The sequence below is a fragment of the Schistosoma haematobium genome, chromosome ZW (genome assembly GCF_000699445.3).
Source record: "Schistosoma haematobium chromosome ZW, whole genome shotgun sequence".
Classification (NCBI taxonomy): domain Eukaryota; kingdom Metazoa; phylum Platyhelminthes; class Trematoda; order Strigeidida; family Schistosomatidae; genus Schistosoma; species Schistosoma haematobium.
Window position 1 is genome coordinate 50,479,938 of NC_067195.1, and position 22,601 is coordinate 50,502,538.

General features: G+C 34.6%; 1 protein-coding gene across 2 annotated transcripts; it reads right to left on the reverse strand.

The window, feature by feature from the left end:
• On the reverse strand, positions 1 to 21,418 carry DYNC1I2_4 (Cytoplasmic dynein 1 intermediate chain 2). 2 transcript variants are annotated; one of them, XM_051211665.1, is made up of 11 exons: positions 21,093 to 21,418; positions 20,925 to 21,058; positions 20,869 to 20,889; positions 20,765 to 20,836; positions 20,296 to 20,445; positions 16,169 to 16,322; positions 12,180 to 12,497; positions 10,353 to 10,655; positions 8,104 to 8,389; positions 1,630 to 1,755; positions 1 to 704 (listed from the first exon to the last, which is right to left on the reverse strand). In XM_051211665.1, the coding sequence occupies exons 1-11, from the start codon at positions 21,359 to 21,361 to the stop codon at positions 558 to 560; spliced, it is 1,980 nt and encodes a 659-aa protein (XP_051071750.1). In that variant the 5' UTR covers positions 21,362 to 21,418; the 3' UTR covers positions 1 to 557. The 2 variants fall into 2 exon arrangements, with proteins under 2 accessions (XP_051071750.1, XP_051071749.1); XM_051211664.1 differs by having other exon boundaries at positions 1,630 to 8,389; positions 10,353 to 12,497; positions 17,424 to 20,445; positions 20,765 to 20,815.
• Between the last annotated feature and the right edge of the window lie 1,183 nt (positions 21,419 to 22,601).

The following is a 22,601-nucleotide window of genomic DNA, read 5'->3' on the forward strand; positions in this document are numbered from 1 at the left end:
CACCCCTCCTCGTGGGAAGGCATCATCGCTGTCATGCTGGTTGTCTGAAGGAAACACCTTACTGCTGTCACACCTCTGTACAGTCAGCAGTACGACTTGGGTTTGTTGCTTTTAGTCTTACCGCTCTTCAACCGACCTGTCTGACATGGTAGGACCTTGAGGAACGGTTGTTCCAGCCAGTATAGCTCGGTTGCGTCATCACGATAGGCAAGCCCGACCACCACGTCAAGGTAGCAACAACGGTTTGTTTGTTTTCAGAATTAATTTCAACTGCCTACTGGCTAACGAACGTTCGTAACCATCATGATATCTGTTCGAAATCCCAGTAAGGAACATGTGATAGTACCAAACTGACAAAAATATCATCACAATATATAGCTATTTTGGTTCGGAATACTTAAAACCTTGAAATCACAGTAAAAGCTGTCGAAAATTAGAGGCTGATTTTGAAGTTAAAACGAGTAGTACACCGTAAGATCAGTAGACATTTATTATGCGATACAGGGAATTATGCAGAAGGTTAGGAATTGTCGTTTAGTAGAGTAAATTGCTCCCGTTCAGTGAATAACAGGTATAGGCGGCACAGTGGGTTGTCCAAACAAAGCATCGGTATCGTTCTCTTTCTGTTCGACTGCAAGCTGTCGAAGTTCGCTAATTGTATGTGAAAACATCGTCCACTCGTCTGCATGAGGGATTGCCATTGTCTAAAGAATAAAAACAAGCAGATATTTCCTTGTGAAGTTATCAACCATATGTAACCGGGACTGTATTCACTTGGGAATATTATTGGGGTTTATTACGAGATACTTCCCGATCCTATTGTTTTTATTAGTATGATGTAGCGCTAGATGGAGTGCCTCAGACAAATATAGAGCAACCAGACAGACATCAACATAGAAGCCTGGCACATCTACGTGTTGGTGTAAGTTGCCATGCTCAACTGCGATGACGAGATGAAAATAACAAAATAGGCAATGTAGTATCAATGATAGAAAGAAAGGCTAAAGCTAGGGAATATGGTTTGGTAAAGTGTGTACGAAGAGATGCTGATTCCAAATCGAGGGGAAGATAAAGAGTGAAGCTACCTGGACCGATGCGAACTATTCGGAGCTATGACACTCGACGTCACATGCTAGAATCCCTACAGTTGTCGAGTGACAGTTCTAACATTCCAAGTAACATGATATTACCATGTAACTGCGTACGTCACATATGCACAAAATTCATCTATATGATGACAACTTTTACTGACCAAAAAGTCACCATCTCTGAACTCCGACAATTCAGGTACCGGTAGACCATTGATACACACACAATAGTAATTGTAGTTTTGTCGCTATATGACATTCTTGATATAATTACTGCGTGTAAATTCCCGCTTACAAAACATTTCAGGAACCTAACTACAAATGTTTTGGCGTCGGTAGGTGTATCCATACTATGGAACGTGGTGAGCACATTCATCACGAAACCTAGGAACTTTCATTTCTCAACTATTTATGACCCTGATGATTTAAGACAATAGACTGCTGAAACTAAGTCCCGCTGTTTCGTAAACTGGAGTGATAGCTGACCAAGAATAATATAAAAGAAATACCTAACTAATGATGTCTTAATAATTCCACTTACTTCATTCAAGTCGAACATGTGAATACGTCCATTATCATCACCAATGGCTATATGTGAACCAGATGAGTGGAAACGACATTTGTTTAACGATGGTTGACCGGGAATCACTGTACGAACTGATGGGACCTGTAGAAAAACCAATAAATCTTATTATCTAAGAACAAATTAGTGATTATATATGTTTGTTTGTAGACTCCATTCTAACCACTGAGTCGTGAGTTCGCAACCCTCTAATTTATAACCGCTCAACGAGTATAGCTCATAATCTTATCATGCACGAGTATGATGTGTGTTAAGCTTACCATATATATATATAGAGAGATTAAACTGTTGAATTGAATATTTTATTGAATTTCGATATGGTCTCGTAATCGAGTTAATTATCGGTTGCTCAATCATTGAGGATAAAGAGGTGCCAAACATCAATTCCAATAAGTTGAGTCATTTATTGACAAAACACATGAACAAAGTACTTTGAGATAACAGTATTGCGTGTGATATCAACAGCTAACGTCAAATCGAAACCCTATTTACTTCTGATAGGAGAATTACTACTATCATGTCCTCCATAAGCAATATCAAGCATCACTATCTGATAAAAAAATTAAGCCATGTAAATTCAGATACTCAAAATATCCACTGTTTGTAACATAAACACACAAAACAAGTTTGCTATTGCTTCATCGAATATAAATTTCTAGAGAATGTATTTACCGACATATAAAAGACAAGTTGACTTGACAGTGTTCTCTTAAACGTAAGTAGTATAAGAATACTACGCCTTTCAGTGTACCGAACATGAGTGAAGTACAACTGGAGAAACGATTGTGCAAAATCTTTATGTAGTCTACTTGACTCACAATTAATACTGATAGCTTGTTTGAAAAGTAACCATTTAGCCATCGTACTATAGATAGCGACTTTTATTGAGACATCATTTTTCTATAAATGCAACCCAATATTTCATAAATTCCAAAGGCCGAGTATTTTGTTAAATCCTTTAAAAGGCATTCCACGAACCAATGGAAATAATGTTCTTTGTTATGAAGAAATGTTGATCCGCACTAGCTCGGATTGTCAAATTTTAAAATGGTGTGTACTATCTCATTATATGTAAAATATTTCATATCGTATCATAGGCCTCAAAAATTGAATTCACAGTGATCCATATATATAACGATTTTATCTTATTCAGATTCACATATACCATAACAATTAAAAGAAGGGATCATTAATTAATCGTCAACCGTTTTAATAATCCCAAATAAACTTGAATTCCTATATTTATTTTGTACCAATGAAATCAACTCACTGAATTTTAATTCATTCTTTATATTAATACTATAACTGATTATTAATAAGCATTTCCGCCAAACTTTAATTTTATTGCATGTCGATTGCATATTTCATGCCATTTACAGTATTATCAGTAAGCACATTTGTAAGGATGACATTCGAATAACTGCTGAAACGTTCAAATCCCCTCCAAAATAGAATAAGTGCCTCAACTTTTGCGAGATGTGACTACATTGTGTAAATATGAAGTATATCGAAATGATGAAAGAGATTTACAGCATAAGCTGGCGTTTTGGTGATGTTGTGTTCAAATAGATGTGTTGGTGATGGTGTCTAGAACGATAACGAAAGCCTTGCGATTAAACCATCCAGCTGAGAAAAATTAACATCACCAAAAATATGAAGTATAGGCAAACTGATTTCCTAATTATCTATGGATAATGGATAGGTAGACAGATAACCTTGCAACCAATAATATCTTACTCAAAAGGAAGTGTACAATTTTTGAATATATTTATAGTTTTTAACTGTGTACCTCAATGACATTTAAAATTAGGATTAAATCAAGACGTATTTATGATATTCGAAAGTATGTAAAATGATGCGAACCTTAAGGTTGAAGCCAGTAAAAACAATAAACATTAGGCGACATAAATAAAAATTTATTACATCAGTGGAAATATTTTCACGCTCAATGTTATTTCACATTCTTGAAAATCCAGGTTGTTCTGTAGTCATTGTCAGGTATATATATTCACTCGATTTTTTCTTTGATTACTATACTACTATTGGTACAATTATTTACATTGAGTCAAATTCTATCTCATATCTAATTTGTCCTTTACCGTGATTGAATAAATTGTAACAATTCTGATCGATATACTATCTAACTAGATATGTTGTACTATAGTGATAATTTGTATGTGCAAAAATGAAAATAATACAACAATAAATACACATAATACTCGATAATAATATTTAAAGAGATCAGTATTGTATATCATTATTGTCGTAGATAAAACTATCAAGTATGTCGCAATAATATCAATGGTATATTATTGACGAATTGAATGAGATAACAATCATGAAAGGATTCTTTAAAAAAACTTTCATTAACGCAAGTTAAAAAGTTTTATTCCTGCTGTGAAATTAATGGTTTTATTCTGACGAAATTTCCAACCAAACTATTTATAGTGGATAAAAAGCCTGATTCAGCATAGAACTTTATCAGGAAATATATACTCATTTTAATTCATATGAAAATACACAGGCAAAAGTATAGACGGATTTATTAATTACATTAAAGTAACCAGATGTAGTCTATGTTAGGTAGTTGAAGGTAGACACAGAAGGAGACCCTGGACCTTGATGTTTTACCGACTGCCCGTAATTGCCTAACATCTTAATACAGTGTGTGTGATATAGTCATTTAGACTAGTGTGGGTACATTGCAACATGATTGATAGACCTCGATCAGCATTAAGGACTAAAACACCATGACATCGGTTACAACTCAGTGACCAATCTATTTGCATAAAACTTATTTTTAATTTATTTTATTACCTACAGTGTTACCTTCGTTTGATGGTAACATCTACTTTATTCAAATTCCACTGTTTTTAAAAAAGAATATAACTATAAATTGGTGACCAGAATTACAAGTAGTAAATAGATGAATGCAGGATTCCCCCTCAGTGTTCTGATTTTTCGTATCAGATATGTTAAAAAATCCCCAATAATGCATTTCAAAATTGCTAAATAAAGTCTGTCTTTACCATCCATAGAGAATGCATTAATGCACTGTGTTTTAACTAAAAGTTTAAAAAATCTACACATATCTCTCTTCCCAACCATGTGCACCTGTCAAAGTAACTATGTCAAGAGGAAAAAGAAAGAAAAAATACCATTCTTGAATAACCTAAACACGTTTCTTTGATTTTGTGACGTGTTAGCTGATCAATCACTCTTAATAGTCTAACTGTTTAATGTTTGATCAACACAAAAAATGTAATAGTCCTAATTGACAAACAAAATAACACAAGTTTCCTACAGTATACTGAAGACACTAAACTTATGAAATGAATTATTACTACATAATTAGTTTTGTTGTTGTAACCTGCCTTTAAAATACTCTGCCTTTTATTTGATTACATTATTGTTTAAATTACACTGTTTCTTTTCAATACACTGATTTTGATAAACTTGGTTTGATGAATTTCATCGCTTAACTACTCAACTACTATCAAAATTCAATAATCCATTATTCTAACACCCACAGGAATAAGCCAACATTACTATTGCTTTTTTTCAAAATATTTAGTATAGATGTATATATATGCCATTGTAATATTTTGGCACCACTCTTTCATTTAACTCCACATCCTTACAATTTTTACAATATTACACTACTTTTTACTGACAATCGTAATCGATTACTGGACTGACTAATTAATTACTACCTTTCACTATGAATGAAAGTATGTCTAATTATCATCTGTATTTTTGGTAGTGATGATACGATATAGATTGTAAGCAATGGATATTTAAGAAAAATTAAGCAAGGTAATATGTTTATTATTATGAAATTGAATCTTAAATTACCATATTTAATAAGAAATAAAAATTAATCTATTTACAAACGGAAGTGAAAAGGTAGTTTATTGATCCAAATAATCATATTCAAAACCGAAATATTCACAATAAGATAAAAAATTAATCAGTCATCAAGTAATAATAACAATGACTGTATAATCATATAGTCTAGTCTTGTGGTGCGTGCTACTTATATTGACATAAGCAGTATATAACGCGAGTCAGGAATGTAATGTCTGGCAGCAGAAGATTGAGAAGATCAAGAAAGGAAGAACGGGAATAGAAAGCAATTAGTATGGAAATGCAAAAACAATGAAGTCCGAGACAATTACTGAACATTTTGCTAATTAGGTATTATAGTATGGTTTTTCTATTTGACCAAGTAACTCTGTAATTTTGTACTGAAAATAATTCGGTTGTCCTCACTTGTGCTCTCCTTCACTACTGTATCAGTAATTACTAAATTACATACATACTTAGGCATTTTACCCCTCATAAAGGAGAATAGGCCGCCCACCAGCATTTTCCAGTCAACTCTGTTCTGGGCAGTCCTTTCCAGTTGCTATTGGTCCTTTCCATGTCTGCTTCCAACTCTCAACGCAATGTGTTCTCTGGCCTTCCACTTTTTTGTCTTCCTTCGGGATTCCAAGTTAGCGCTTACCTTGTGACGCAGTTTGATAATTTCTGCAATGTATGTTCTATCAACCTCCAACGTCTTCCTAATATTTTATCCAGCTGGAAACTGCTTTCCCCTCTACCACAATAGGCTGCTGCTGATAGTATCCGGCCAACGACGGACACTGAGTATCTTGTGTAGACAATTGTTTGTAAATACTTGTACTTTTATGATGATAGTTGTAGTAGTTCTTCAAGTTTCGGCTCCGTACATTAGAAATATATTGGAGATTCTCACTTTGGTATTGGTTGACAGTTATTTTGAGTTCCGTATGTTCTTCAATTATAGGAATGCTGTCCTTAATTTGCCAATCCTCGTCTGTACGGCTGCATCAGATCCTCCATGTTCATCGATGATTCTGCCCAGGTACGTGAACGTTTCCACCTGTTCCAGAGTTTCCCCATCAAGTGTGATTGGGTTGATGTTCTCCGTGTTGTATTTGACGATCTTGCTTTTTCCATTGTGTTTATTGAGGCCTACTTATGCAGGGGCTGCTGTTACTCTGGTCGTCTTCACCAGCGTTTCTTGATGTGTATGGGATAGAAGGGCCAGGTCGTTTGAGAAGTACAAATCGTCTAGTTGCATCCAACCTGTCCATTCTATTCTGTGCTTCCTGTCAGATGTCGAGGTAATCACAATTCAGTCAAACAATAGAACAAAGAGAAAGTGGGAGAGTAGGTAGGCTTTTATGACACTGGTCCTCAATCGGATGTATTTGTCAGCTGGTAACATCTCTGACTGTGAAGCTGGGTGACACGGGATCGAATTCGTCAGGGAGCATCAGTTCCCTCAAGATTACAGATACACCTTACCGACGAGCGCCAAGTAGCACGAAACCCGGGTCCAGGGTTTCCTGTCAACTACCTCCAACTACCATCTAGAGATACAACATAATTTGAATGTTGTTTTGGCCACAAAAGGTGCTCAATTTCCATCTAACAGGAAGAACGCAACTATCTTGTTTAATGGTTAACCGGTCAAGCTGAAAATTGATACAGAGTTTGACATAACATTAATTTCTAGAGAGCCTTGGATAACACTTGGTCGACCTCAATATCAACCTACACATTATAATGCTAAGAGTGCGACAGGAACTAACATTACTCGTCTTGGAAAATTGCAGCTACCTCTCACATTAGGTGACAAGACTATGACCGGAAAATGTTATGTATCTGGGATCTGTCATACCAACTTATTGATTGGATAAATAAATTTGGTTTATGGGAACGTCGTTGAGCACTGTCTGCAATATGATTAAATCACCAGCCAAAATAATATTTGGCTGACCAATTAGGACATTTTTTGATGTTTTGTACCCGAAGACAGAATGAGTGGACTACAAAAAAATAGGAACGAGAATTGCCCCAAGATTCGAGAATTCAAAGCAGCTGACTTAGTCTATGCACGTGATTTCCGGCCTGGTAAGCCAAAATGGATATTCGGATGTGAACCTTAATTAAGACAATGGAATCTCCATTTAGAAAATTTACATTAACGTAATCATGAATTGAGAAAATGTTTTCAGTCACACACAATTGAATCATTCTTGTTCATTAAACTGTTGCACAAACAGAGGAACAATCGGAAATTAATACTTCATTTACAAAAATGGAATGAATTTATTCAAAATCCGATTCATTGGGTATATATTTTTTCCAGGAAATCCCAAATATGTATGAGTGGGTAAAAGCAATTTTTAAATTCATTCATTAATACTACTTTATGGCTGAAAAGAACGAATGGCTTAATAAATCGGAACAAAAATACGTATTGATTACCTTAATTAACTATTTATTTAGTTCTTGAAAAGATGTTATTGGGACAGAATTAGTTTGTTCAAGGTAAGTAATAATACTTTTAAGAATACTTCAAGAAATGAAAATATCTAGAAAACAACATCAAAAACTTACTTCGCTGTTTTGGTTTAAATTCCATAAATCAAGGCCTCCTGTACAATCGACAGTTGCAAATACAGCTGGATGCATAGGCGACCAATGAGCATCAAAAACATAATCTGAAGCTTCTTCAAATGAACATATAAGACGGGTTTCCTTGACAGACCACAGTTTTATGGACCAATCAAGAGAAGTAGTAAGAAACAGTGGTGAAATTGTCACAGAATCTCTGAGTGGATGAGATGAAATTGATGTGATAGGAGCCTGATGACCTTCAAAAGCATCGCTGATACCTGCTTGACTAAAAAACACAAGGTATCGACAACGCAGATTAACAAGATGTAAAATATATAATCCATACTGTACATATGATCACAACTCCTAATCACTAAATAAAATACCCCTAAATGCACTAGAAGGCCGAGGGTGGGGAGAGTCAGCTCTCCCTTTCGAAATGCTCTCACAAGGCCACGTACATACAACCACTGCCGTGGAAGTGCTACTCACTGCCTTCTGGTGGCAGGGTTGTTGTTTACGAAATTGAGAAGACGAAAAGCGAATGTCTGGCGCTTTAACTGGATTGGTGGAAAGGGAGGATTCACCTAAGGGAGTTGGGAAACCCTGATTCCGGAAAATCACTGCATAATAAAACGTCTTGTTATATATTCCAATAGAAAAAAACTAGTCATGTTAGATGGATGAAAAGTATTGGGTAAAATATAGAGGATAACTATCGATAAGACTATAATTTATGGACGACATTTGAGTGACGCTAAAGAGACCTTAAGAGTATCTACCTAACAGCTAGGACTACATGGGGGTTAAAAGCTAGTGTGAGGAATTAGAATGAATTACGGTTGGTGGTTAGGGTTAGGGATTAGATTTACGGTTTTCATCATGAACTGACATCAGCTTAAATGCCGAAACGTTACTTATCCGAATGGATGAATGAATGTTGCGCCAAAATCCAAGACCTGTTACCCTAAATCTGATTGGCTCGTTCATTAATTATAGTTTCGCCTCCAAACTTTCTAAAACACAATGTTCAATCTACCAACTAATACAAAAAAGGATGAAGTAAAGTAATTGTTTTGTATAAATCAATGTAGACAACTTCACTATATCTAAATTAGAAAGTCTACACTAAACGTTAATCCACAACAAAATCAAGTAAACTTAAAATCTTTGATTATTCTTTCCATCTGAAAATTAGAGATTGACTAACAAGTTGCAAATATTATCACTTTCATGTTTTGTACTTTTTTTAAATCCTTCTACTTCCCTACTAACACACATATACAGCCAGTATTAAAACCTGTCAACAGACTGAAAATATTCTTCTTTTTGCTGTGATGTATATTTGCTTTATTAGGTTTTAAGGCTAAACACATATCTGCTTAAAATGCACTTATAAATATTTTTTATCCAGCAATTTCATTCAGATTATTTTGATATATATATATATATATATATATATATATATATATATATATATATATATATATTGATATTTGGAGGTGTGAATAATCTTAGGTCAAAAAGAGACAACAATTCATAAAGTCATTAGCTTCTTGGAAGAGTCATACACAGGCCTTTTGTATGAGGCTCTATGGAAAGTAAAAATTAATGGTTGGAGATGTTAGACGACATAACATGAAGTCTACTAAAATGGCACGGGCGAGTTCATTGTTTACCTTTGTCCAATTCTGGATCATTCGTTTGCTGATCAACTAATCAAACATCATTAATCATATTCTTTTTCATTTTATTATTACTCTGTCTTTATTGATTTTTTCTTTACACGTTATTAAGAAGAAAAGGAATTTAAACAGATGAACTTGACGATAAATTCAACGTTATTATTTTCATTTTCCACTTGATGAAGCAAGTATCTTCTATATCAACAGGATTAACTGATTATTTTGTTTCATTTTGTTAAAATTTTAATTGTTAGAAATGTACTTTTTGGATAAAAGGTTATGTAATAAACTATGATAACGAATTAACTAACTACAAGGAGATAAATGGTATACACCAGATTCAAATTTAGTCCAGCATATTAATTGCCTGAGTTGGTCAAATAAAAGTTTAAATCTGTTGTGAAATATATTTTGTAAGTTCTCAATGATAGGAAAAAAGTAAGGACATAATATAGCAACCATGAATTTTAGTTACGAGTGAAAGCTACGTGTAAGTTTCAATTTTAATCCGTATTTCTTTTTTAAATAATCCATACAAATTGTTTAAAAAAAGCTTTAAATTACTTTCCATGCCGCGAACCAGCATAAGCTCGTCCATCTTCTGACCCAACCAAAAAATTGTTAACATTCTCATCTACGAATGACATGCATGTTGCAGCTACAGTACGAGCTTGCCTATGTGTTAATTCCATGGCTTGTTGAGGTTGACCCAGCATATCTAAACTCCATGTACATAATTTTCCATCAGAACTTATACTTAACAAATTGTGTGCATTCAATGATCCTGCAATCATAACTGCATGAACTGGATGTGTATGTGCACTTGCTGATAATGGTGTCCGTTGTACCGGTGTTCGCTTGGTTGATCTAAAATATAAATTAAGAGAAATGAAATCCGAGTAAAATATCACACTTGATAACAAAAACTGATAATGATAATAAAGTAATGATGAGATTCTCTCCACTTTATAAGACCTCAAATAATCTGGATTTAAAAGGCAAAACATAAACTGATTTATAATATTCATAGGATAACATAGCTGTACACCAACTGTGAGTAAATTTATAGTGAGGAGATTAAAGTCTACACAAGCTATAAAGTATTTATACAGTGGTAATAACAACTTGAACTACAGAATAGGTTCATTTACACGACGAAATACTCTATTGCTCTTAATGTCTACTCAATACTAAATATGAAAATTTACTTCCAACCAAGTCCAAATAGATGTAAAATTGAAATGAATTATTTGTATATGAGTCAAATTATCATAAAAATAGATAACCAGATATATGGAGTAAACGTATGAAAAGGTCGGTTCTTTTTTGTTTTATGCGTAAAGTTAAAAAATATCCGAGACAGTAGTGTTGTAGAACGATAACATTTATCAAATAAATGTATATCATACAAGAACACATGAGGTTAAATATTAATAGCATATAATCGTGAAACTGAATACGGATAGAAGTGACTGGAAAAACATGGATTGGATACTATTAGCTACAGCGGTCAAAGTGAAACATTGTACACCACATGTAACTGGATTCAAACTCACATCATCCGTCAAAAACTAGTAGCTTAACACGGACTTATACATTATATTTCAGGGTTCAATCAAAAAAAAAAAAATAATGGAAATAGGAAACTATGCATTTTAGTTGACCTAATCTAGTGGAGTATGTTTAATCCTACTACCAACTGAATCGCCTTAACCAAACACCGACGACACATGGTGTCGTGCTAGTTTGGGACTTGAATAAGTCAATTATCTAACCAATGGGTAGAATCATTCGTTTGAAAAGCAGGGGTTTCTTTATCAAGCCTCCAACCATTGGTTACGATAGTCATGCGGACCCCAACCAAGTAGTCTGTATCTACCAACATGGCTAAGACTAGAAGTTAGTGACTTCGAGGATTGCTACCACGTTTTGGTTTGGCTGCCCCTAACTTTCTTCCAACCGTCTTCAACACTTGTCAGCATTGCAACTTAGAACAGACATTATCAGTGTGCTATCTGACAAATTTTATCTGTACATGATTGGGTTTAAATAAGTCGCATTGCAAGTACCTACACAAAATGAGGATATATATGAAACCGTTAGCTCTTTCAAAGTGACTAGACTATCTACAAGTGTATGGAAAAAATGATTGCTCCATAATCCAAGAATGAAGCTATTCTTGTGTTTGTGTTCAAAAAGGACCTATACAGCGTGTGGTGATTTAATAACATCCGTCAGCTTGCGCAAAATATTTGCAACCATACATAAACGGTTAATGAGTAGCTGACTACTATAAAAGAGCCAGGAAATATAAAGCATGACTTGACAATGCTAGCAAACAAAAAATCCATTAGGACGTAACAAGAAACAAACAAAATACCGTACAGATACCTATTATCCCACAATACAATTTGTCCAGAATATGTCCCACCAATAATCAAATTTGGATGATAAGTTGCAAAGGTTGCTGAAGTAACAGCAGACTGACAATGAAAAATATACTCTGGAGTTGTTTTCTGAAATTTCAAGTTCCACACTAAACATACTCCATCAGGATCATGTGGAGCTTCATCATTTGCATGATAAGCACCAAGAAGTAACTCAGGAAAAATTGGTGACCAATCCAATGCTGTGACTAGGCGTCTTCTTGACCACCGATCATCAAAAAAGTCACGACCAAATCTTACAAGTTGATGACGTTGGGTATTTCTATAAGAAATTCAAAATTGGAAATAAATACTTATTATCATATGAAACAGAAGACGAATGAAACCATATGGCAATGGATACCTTGAAACATAAGCAAAACTTATTCTGTGAAAACGAACAATACTAGTCGGTTGTCCAAAACTTCGAACCCAGAGTGGATTTTAAACACATGACGCGATGACTTAAAGTCAAATCCTTAGACCATTAAACCGTAATTAATGACAATAGTAATAGAACAGCTTTCAGTTACTACAAAGTTTACTCAGCTAAGCTAACAACGACTTCAGTAAAAATAGTTCACATGTAGATTAAACTCAAAGCCAAAACTATACAGCTGCAGTGCTGTTTTTTAAATGTTTAGGAAACCATTACCAGATATCAACAGTAGCAACTCATTAACTTCATCACTTAACACCATATACTAACGATATGATGAATTCAAAAAAACAAAGAATTTATGATAATACAACGAAATGAAGTGTGATTAGATTTGATTATCAATATTTAGTATCTTGTAGGTTCGAATTTAAAAATCTAACCTTATACTACCTAGATTCTTACCGGCATGGTGTTGTTGTTGTGCATACTGCAGTTAATGCGTATACAGCTCATAACCTAATGCAGGAACCTGGACATAAGGGGAGAGAGCTAAATTACACCTTATTTCCATTATCCTGATTAATAATGAAACACTTTATGAAATAGTTTAGTGTTCTGATTTAACTAATATTTTATTATAAACCTATTTCAAGAAAAAATGATCTGGAAGATATAATACTGGCACCAATCGTCCCTACTGGCTCATACTTACCATCACTATTATTATCTATTTCGCTCTGATGATTCAATTGTCCGAAAGCGGGAAAACGATGTTTTAAGGCATCGATTATTAAAACGAAAGAACCTTTTTAATTTTATAATAGTTAACAAATTTGATACCAAAAATAAATCTAAAGGCGTAGGATAAAAACCTTTATGTGATACTTCCTAAGGGAAAATATCTTGAAAATTTCGGTAGGTGAATCTAAATTTAAATCTTTCATCCAATAGTTGAAAGGCGGGTATCTAAGACGTATTCACGGCTGAAATTCGTACAGATTTTAATGAAACTTAGTAACGTCCAACAAATTTATGTACTACATGCTAATCTACATTTATTGAGTAAGTCACAGATTTTACAATCAGGCCTCAGTAGAAAATAGAACGAGATTTCAATTCTCGAAACCCTATGAGAATCGAGATTGGAGAGATGAGGTAATTTTGAACTATAGGAGACTGGGAGTTCCTAACAATATGTAATAGGTTTTATGAAAACTGGACAGATCAAACGACTAATACATAACACTTCTGCTATAACTGTGATGCTGTAGATCAGAGGACAGCGAATTATCGATCGGACCAAAGACGCGCAAACACGTAAGAACGGCCTAGGGCTCTGATTGGTCCCGCTTCCCTGTCCAGCCCAGCCAGTTGAGTCCAGAACGCAAGTCTCAGCCTCAGAGATATGAATCACCATATTTCAAACATACTCTGTTTATATACCAATCAAGCAGACCACATCGTACCATAAAATAGAAAATAACATTGTACAATACTGACCAGTAGGAAAACGACACGTGAAGTAAATATTGACCAATAAAGATAGCGTTAGACATAACAGAATAATTTTTGGGATATTTTCCTGAACATCCCAACAACTTCAATTATAATCTCCCGCGCGACTGGAACAGAGAGAAGTCTCATAAAGTATGTGTATTGGTCAAGACCCCTGAAGAATTTACTTAAATTTGAGTTAATGTAATTATATGCCGATTAAATTCAACGATTGTTAAACACAAAATTTATCAGATTCACTAATCGTTACTCGTGTACGAAATCACAGTGAATTTATGAATAAAATGAGGATGCTTTAAAAAAATCAAACAATTAGTTTCAGATTGAAAAAAATCAATACAAATGAAAATTGAATGAAAGCCAGTCAGAAAGAATTATTTTAAATCAATCCGTGAATTTTAAAATTGGTTTCTATCTAATATGGTATATTTGAAGATCCAGTATTCCCAACAAACCCTGCATCCAAAGCGTTTACAAATATTAAAGAACATTCACATACGAATGACAACAGTTAACAAACCAAATAAACACTCAGCATAAAATTCCTTTGCTTACAAACTTGTTTAATTATATCTAAGATGTTTCAAGAAAGGAAATAATAAAATATCATATCCAAGCTAATCACCAAACAATTCCAAACACACAGAAATCCAATATACAACGGAAAACCACATAAGGACTCTTATCTTCATCCCGACACTAAACACTAATTTTATAGTATTGTCCACAGAATCTGTATATAATCAAGATATACCCGTAAATATAAATACTTTATTATTAGAAGGGGTTTTGTGGAGATTTTTAGAAATTTCAATAGTTGAAATCATGAGTCAATTGAAGCTAGACCACTATGGAAAACCTGGAAGCACTGAACGGCCGTTTCGTCCTAGTGTGGGACTCCTCAGTAGTGCGCATCCACGATCCCCTACCCCGCGAGATTCAAACCCAGGACCTATCAGTTTCGCGCGCGAGCGCTTCAACTGACTCATGATTTCAACTATTGAAATTTCTAAAAATCTCCACAAAACCACTTCTAATAATAATCATCTGCTCACTAGTGTCTGACTTCAAGAGGCATTTCCTGGAGTTCTAGTGAGAAGCTGTTACCAGTGGAGTTCAACCATGTCTGTTGTAAGATATCAACTCACTGAAGACAATTGTGTACGGTGGCAAAGCTTCGTGGATTGGTTGAAGTTAGACATTAACACCGTTGGATGCCGACCAGCTCAGTGGTCTAATGGTTAAGAGCTCGCGCGCGAGACTGATAGGTCCTGAGTTCGAATCTCGCGGAGTGCGGGATCGTGGATGCGCACAGCTGAGGAGTCCCACAATAGGACGAAACGGCCGTTCAGTGCTTCCAGGTTTTCCATGGTGGTCTAGGTTTAATTGACTCATGATTTCAACTATTGAAATAAATATTTTATGACAGATAAATAATATATTGCTTGACAAAAACTTAGTCAATTACCACACTTTTTACACCTACAGTTTGAATCATCATGAGCAGGAAGATTTACGAACGATTGGTGCATAAAAATCACCTTATGTGAAATTCCATGACAAGATAAAAAATAGCAGTGATATACAATTAACATATAACAAACTGAAAATAATTATATAAATAATTTGTCTTAACTACTCTTAGAATACATACACAAATATTACATATACTTTCATTTTGATACTGATTGTGGCCCAGATTACTAACTTGCCCTAGTATTTAGTAAAAAACTTTGCATAGAAAAGTGAAATATTTAATCATATGTCAGTTATTTGCTGATTTGATTATTACATAAAGATACAATCTGGGGTTAGTCATTCAACATAAAAAAAATCATTGAAGACATTTTAAATAAACGAGAACACTTAGAAAAGCCAAGAAACTTAACTATCATTCATTTGTTCTATTAATATAAATACACTCACAACTAACTGTTGCACATGAAACATAAATGATAAAAATACCAAATAACTAGTTAAAACCTGTTAAATTGCAGGTGATAAGCGTAAAAGATCAATACCTTTGAATGTTAAAGGAAAAATGAAACTACACATACCCGGTATCATCATGATCTCCACCACTATAATCAATAAATATATCTGCAGGTTCATCTAATGCTCGTTCTATCAGTCGTGATGCCCTGTCAAAGAAACGATGAAATCTATCTGATCTCATAATTGCATCTCTTTCCTCATCTGTGAGTTGTATTACTGTACAAACCAAGAATGGAATACAATAGAATGAGGATAATTTTACAGATACATTTAAGGAGCAAAAATAGCAAGAAATCTAGTCATATACAAAAACTATGAGTTTTCCTAAATATTTGGAAAAACTACCAAATTCACATAACCAGCTTCATTATTGATAGTGCAACCTGATAAACAGTACTAACAACTGAAAAGTTACTGGGTAGTCAAACAGTAACCAACAGTTTAACACCACAGAAATAGCTACGACCTGTATATGAGGAACTACATTATTACTAGAATAATTTTTCCATTTGAATCTCTTTAAATCGAAGTATAGGTTATGCGAAATTTCTTTTCTTGATTTCGATCAAAAGCAGTTGGAGATGGCCACACATTCGCTAGCGAACTTTACTAGATGCACTCCTAATGTGTTATATTTGTGAGCAAAAATAATGATCAGCACAATTCTGTACAGTTCGAATAAAATGTGAGGGTAAATCCCATGGCATCCTATTATTTGCGCAATATGAATTATTTTAATTACTTTTGGTCAACTTCATGAAACCAACAAAGTAAAAGCTCTGCAAAAATTATTCATTCTTTTTGATTGAAAGAAAATGAGTGTACTTTAGTTAGGTTTTGTTCAAATATAAAAGTGAAGAAATATAGCCTAATCGCAGTTATCATTAGTCTCAACAACATATTAAAATAAATACCATGAGAGAATAGATGGATAAATGGGAGAAAAAAATCCATATAATCAAAAAATAACATGCTAGTGAAAGATTTAGACGAAGAATGAATAAGCCTGAAAAGGTACAGAATTGGTGGACAAATGGAAAAATTAGCCTAAGAATTGTTTGCTAACCACCGTTTACAAGTCCAACTTATGTTACTGATCTGAGTGACTTTATATATCAAGATTCCACAGCAAATATTCCCCAAACAAATATTTACTATAGTTGTTTTTGAGGGATTTCAGTCTTTCTTTCACATGAAACTATCAATGAAAACGATCAGACTTAAGATATTATTAATCCCAACATATCTTGGACAGTATCAAAGATAAATCTGAATCACTACCACCTAAGATACCAAATATAGGTTACGAAGATTTACCAATCTGATTCGACTAAGTTCGGTCACAAGCTTTATGATTTTTGTCAAATTTTCATTCAGTTTCCTGTATTGAAGCCAACAAGTTAATGAAACTCAAGTATATGGATTGGAAGCATTCTCGATCTGAAATATAGTAAATATTTACATCTGATACGTTTAGTAATTTAATTGGTCTGAAAACTTTAACATGAAAGTTTCTTTTGAAAACATATTGTTGTAACCCTGAAAAGGCCTTTAATTTCTATTTGTTTGCAGCACTGAGAAACTCGACTCTTTACAATATCGTTTTATTTTCATTTTTGTAGTATGATTAGTCTCTGAGTAACCTAGGAGTTATACTACGAATAAGTACTTATCTGGCAATGATTTTCAGAAAATATTCAACTCTTCAAAAGAGTTTATGCTCTAATTGATAAAACAACGTCTGGTAACTAAAGCAGTTGAATTAACCAGTATTTAGAAATTTGTCAGTGAGTTATGATAAACACAAAACAGATGTTCTTAAACTTGTCTCTCCACTTTGTAAAGGGATTCCTTCATGCAGTAAAAATTCATACATTGGAATGTTGTTAAGCTGACCTTGACAAAACAATTGATTTCATGAAAGTAGGAACACTTAAAAGGTAGTACTATAAAACTTTAGTCAGCACTCATATGTTTAATCCGACAAAACTCGGACTCTCTTAGATACCTGTATATTTACGTGTAACCATTTTTTATAGATTTAACAATTACTGCATCTTTTACAAGTAACATTAAAAATGCAGCAACAATCATGTAGTTTAGCCGTGAAACTCGTGTATAAAGCACATTACTGGTTTTAAAAAATTTGAATTAGGTTTTCTAAGAATTAAAGGGAAGCAGGTTAGTCAGTAAGTTACAACGTAGGGCCAGGCACATATATGCATCGGTCCAAGTTGCCATACCGCATCAGCACAAAAATTAAGGGAAAGAACCCTATCCTAACAATGAAATATATTAAGGCTCGCCTTATCAAATAAACGAGTAGATTTAGCAATTCATATCCAAACCACCATACGAAAAGGAGTTATATAACATGAATCTGAATATTTTACGCGGTCTCCTAATCAAGTACAGTCACGATATCCAATACTGGTAATGTAACTACTCTGGATTAGTAATAAAATGTACCTTGTCAAAGAAACCCTATTTTGTTGAACTTTGGATCCATATATTGCTAAAAATAAAATAAATTCAGAACTCCTTGCACTGCCTTTATCTATAAATCATCAACACACTGGTTTCAGAATATTATTCAGTTAGTCACTTAGTATACAATCTATACTCCATCTTCTTGAAAGTAACAGACATAATTACTCTACACTATCCCATTTTGTTATAACTTGTCACGTTGGCTTTTTCCTAGTTCATTAACCAAGTTACTGTATTTCTATATTTCTTATAGTTTGCAACAACTAACGTATTCTATACTGAGCGTGAGTTGTACCTGGAAATTTTAGTAAGCCACAAATGGATATGTTTTAACTAACTTTGAATAGAAAATTTCGTACTGAGCTTTTTACTGTTAGAAATTAGGTGATAGAAATAGGTACTTACTTTTCGTCAATAGACATAAAAACCAATCGGCGAGACTCTAATTTATTGACGAACCTTGAACGAATCTTAAGTGACCTTGGCAATTATTAGCCAATCAGAAGGCAGTTGGTATAAAGTAAAAATATATTATAAGGAACTAATGAATTACAGTGGATATTCTTCTACGTGATTTAAAAACTTGTTAAGGTTTGATAAAGGTCCAGATGTTCTGAAATCATAATGCATACGATATAGGAACTCGTCCATATGGCTCCATAATAGTCGTCCTCTGGAGCCGTGGTACGGTCTTAAAAATTCCTTCAATCTCGACCACATGGCTTCAATGTTGTTAGTATGAACGCCGGTAGTAGGGTCGACAAAATGGCGTTTATGCACTACGACATGACGGACATACCCAAGTCTATGAAGGCATCCATACGCTCTCCAATCATCTGTATATACCGTAGTGCCCGGCTGTACTTATTCCTTTAAAATTGGTATTATTGTGCTTGCTTGACGGTTTCTCACCCTCTGGAAATGCCCCTTTTGCGTTGAGCGATCATAAGTTCCAAGTACCTGTCAAGTACATTTACGGGAGCGCTACTTACCCAATCTTCCTTGATACTACGTCCCCTGTTGTATTTTCGCTTTCGCACTACTGTTTCATCTATTTCCACAATACTTCCGACTCCTCAGAATGATTCGTGTAGACGTGTCATTTTAAGCGCACATATATCGCGACAATACTCATACCACTGGACGGATGAAGTTTCAGTAACAACTGCAAACGCCGCAGCCAGTATTACTGGTGCCTTTATAATCCAATTTGCAACTATTATCATGATTTGCCTCAGTCTCAGTCGCGATCGAGAGAAGAAAGTCCCCGTTCGAGCAGACTTTTTTCTCCAACATAAAGAACAACGAAATACAATCTCACCACAATAGTCTGCACACTGTACTGTACCCTACTACCGGGGTTCATACTAACAACATTGAAGCCATGTGGTCGAGATTGAAGGAATTTTTAAGACCGTACCACGGCTCCAGAGGACGACTATTATGGAGCCATATGGACGAGTTCCTATATCGTATGCATTATGATTTCAGAACATCTGGACCTTTATCAAACCTTAACAAGTTTTTAAATCACGTAGAAGAATATCCACTGTAATTCATTAGTTCCTTATAATATATTTTTACTTTATACCAACTGCCTTCTGATTGGCTAATAATTGCCAAGGTCACTTAAGATTCGTTCATTGTTCGTCCATATATTAAAGCCTCGCCACAAAAAATCTTGGATTAAAATACTTACCTTTTAGTGGCTTCAAATGTTCGTTCTCTCTTTGTGTATCTACAGGAGTCTTCGTAGCAGCAATTGAACTAACCAGTGGCATTTTGTGTATTTCATTGATTACAGCAGTCATATCAAGAGTATCATTTACCGATTCATCAAAAGTTAGAGCTAGAATAAGGAAAACATCACACTGAAAATATTCTACCAAAACAAAGGTAATAAAGATTAACCAAAAGATAATAAACTTAACGTAATTTGTCCATCAGAACAATTTTGATATATTAAGAATGGCTTGAAGAACATACATAAATTTCGTATCAAATAGTAAAAGCGTCAAAAGTACCATAAGTCCATAGTACGTATACATCCACACCAAAAGAGTGACACTGATGTAAACAAACCTGCAAAACACTTGGGTGACAAAGGTGCTTATTTCAAGTAAATCAAATACGAACAATATATGTGTATATGAAAATGATCGGCTTACCAGTAGAAAATTCGTCATCCCATTCTAAATGAGTCACGAACTTTGGAGAACCTATAACCTCGCGTGGAGAATCTACGATAAAGTTTCCCTAGCTAATAACTTACCAGTACGAACGCCACTAGTAACTAAATAGTGAGAATATGTAACAAAAGAGACATACCATGTTGTGGGACGTAAGACTCAAATGTCTGAGTGATTTTAGAATAAGATATATTCTCTTTCGGAGGAACATTGATTTCGTTTATTTGAGAAAACCCCAAACTTTTGCGTTTTTTCTGGCTATCCGTTTTCGTACTTAAAGAATAGCAGTGATGGAATTTAAGCTTACTGTGGTGGATCCGAAGTCCCTTTAGAGAGAATACGATCGTCTGAAACCTGAGAGAACGGTTCATCAGAAACAGCAATCCCAAGAGTTCTTAATAACTCTTCAGTTTCAATCCTAAGAACTTGGGCCGAACCATAGTTGTTGAGGTTATCTTGAGTTCCCCCATTTGTTCCATCAATCTTCACCTTGTCTCTTTTAATTTTGTTTTCCCTAAGAATAGCTAGTTTCGCTTTCTTTATCTCTAATTCAGCTTTTCTGTCAAACGTCGACATCTTCGTTGCCACTTATAAGAACCGGTTATTTTCACCTTGTGACAAGGCTAACATTCGCCCTTGAAGCTGCTAAACTCACAATTGAAATCTTTCAGCAAATAAAGGTATGAATGAAATAGTAAAAGGCGGAAATCGGCTTAAAGAACTAAAATTTAGAAAAATCAAACGTTTGATCAGTATTGCTTGTCTATTTAATGTGACCGAAAAACTTACTAAACCTGATGTCCTGCTTAACTTTATTCCTTGGGATTTTTAAAGAACAAGCCCAATCATACGACACAAGTGATTCGTTTTGACCTAAAGGGAATAGAGTAATAACACAGTCAATAGTGATTAACTGCTGTATGCTCCAGTTGCATAGTGTGCATTATTCAATTAGCACCTCCCATCAGGAGCGTATCCAACGCCGAGCCACGTAATCTGTTCAAGGACTCAGATTCAAGCCTTATGATAAGCGCCTCCATTCACTAAAGCTGTACCCATTAGAGCATAGGCGTCCTAGAGTTGACCTTTCAATGGCTTACAGTATCCTTAACACTTCTGGATATCCCCTCAAACACCTACTTAGGTTTAACTCCAACAAAAACCCCACGGGTAACTCCAAGAAACTAGAGACACAACACGGCAGAACGGACTGTAGACACAACTTTTACTCCTTAAGAGTTGTCAAATGCTGGAATTCGCCTTCGGCAAGGCTAGAACAAACGACTTTCCAGGAGTTCTATAGGAGAAGAATTGACCTAATCTTGAGGACTAAGCATAATATCCTACTATGATTTACCAATTTCTTTCTAATCTCTTATCGTTATTACAACTAGGTTTCTGCATAGGGGTATTGATGATTCACTGCTACAAGACACGGAAGCCCGTTATGCAAAAGCTTCTTCCATTCCGTTCACAACCATTTGAACCATTTGAATCATTACCCTGAAGAAATTCGATAGACAACTCACTGTCTATTGGTCAACCACTAGAAATAGACATACTTCAGCTTAACTAGTGACTTGGTTAGGATTCAGTGATATTTTGGTGGCTCCTCTTACTCAAGTCTCTTACACAAACAAAATAATGCGAGAAATATATATTATCTACTTTTGCAACACTGGTAATATATACAAAAAGCATAAGAAAATATGCATTTTCTTATTTGATTGGTACGCATATAAACATTTAATTCGAAGGTAGAATTCACTAAGGGATGACATCGACTGGCAAACCTCTCAAAATCAGAGAGCACTAT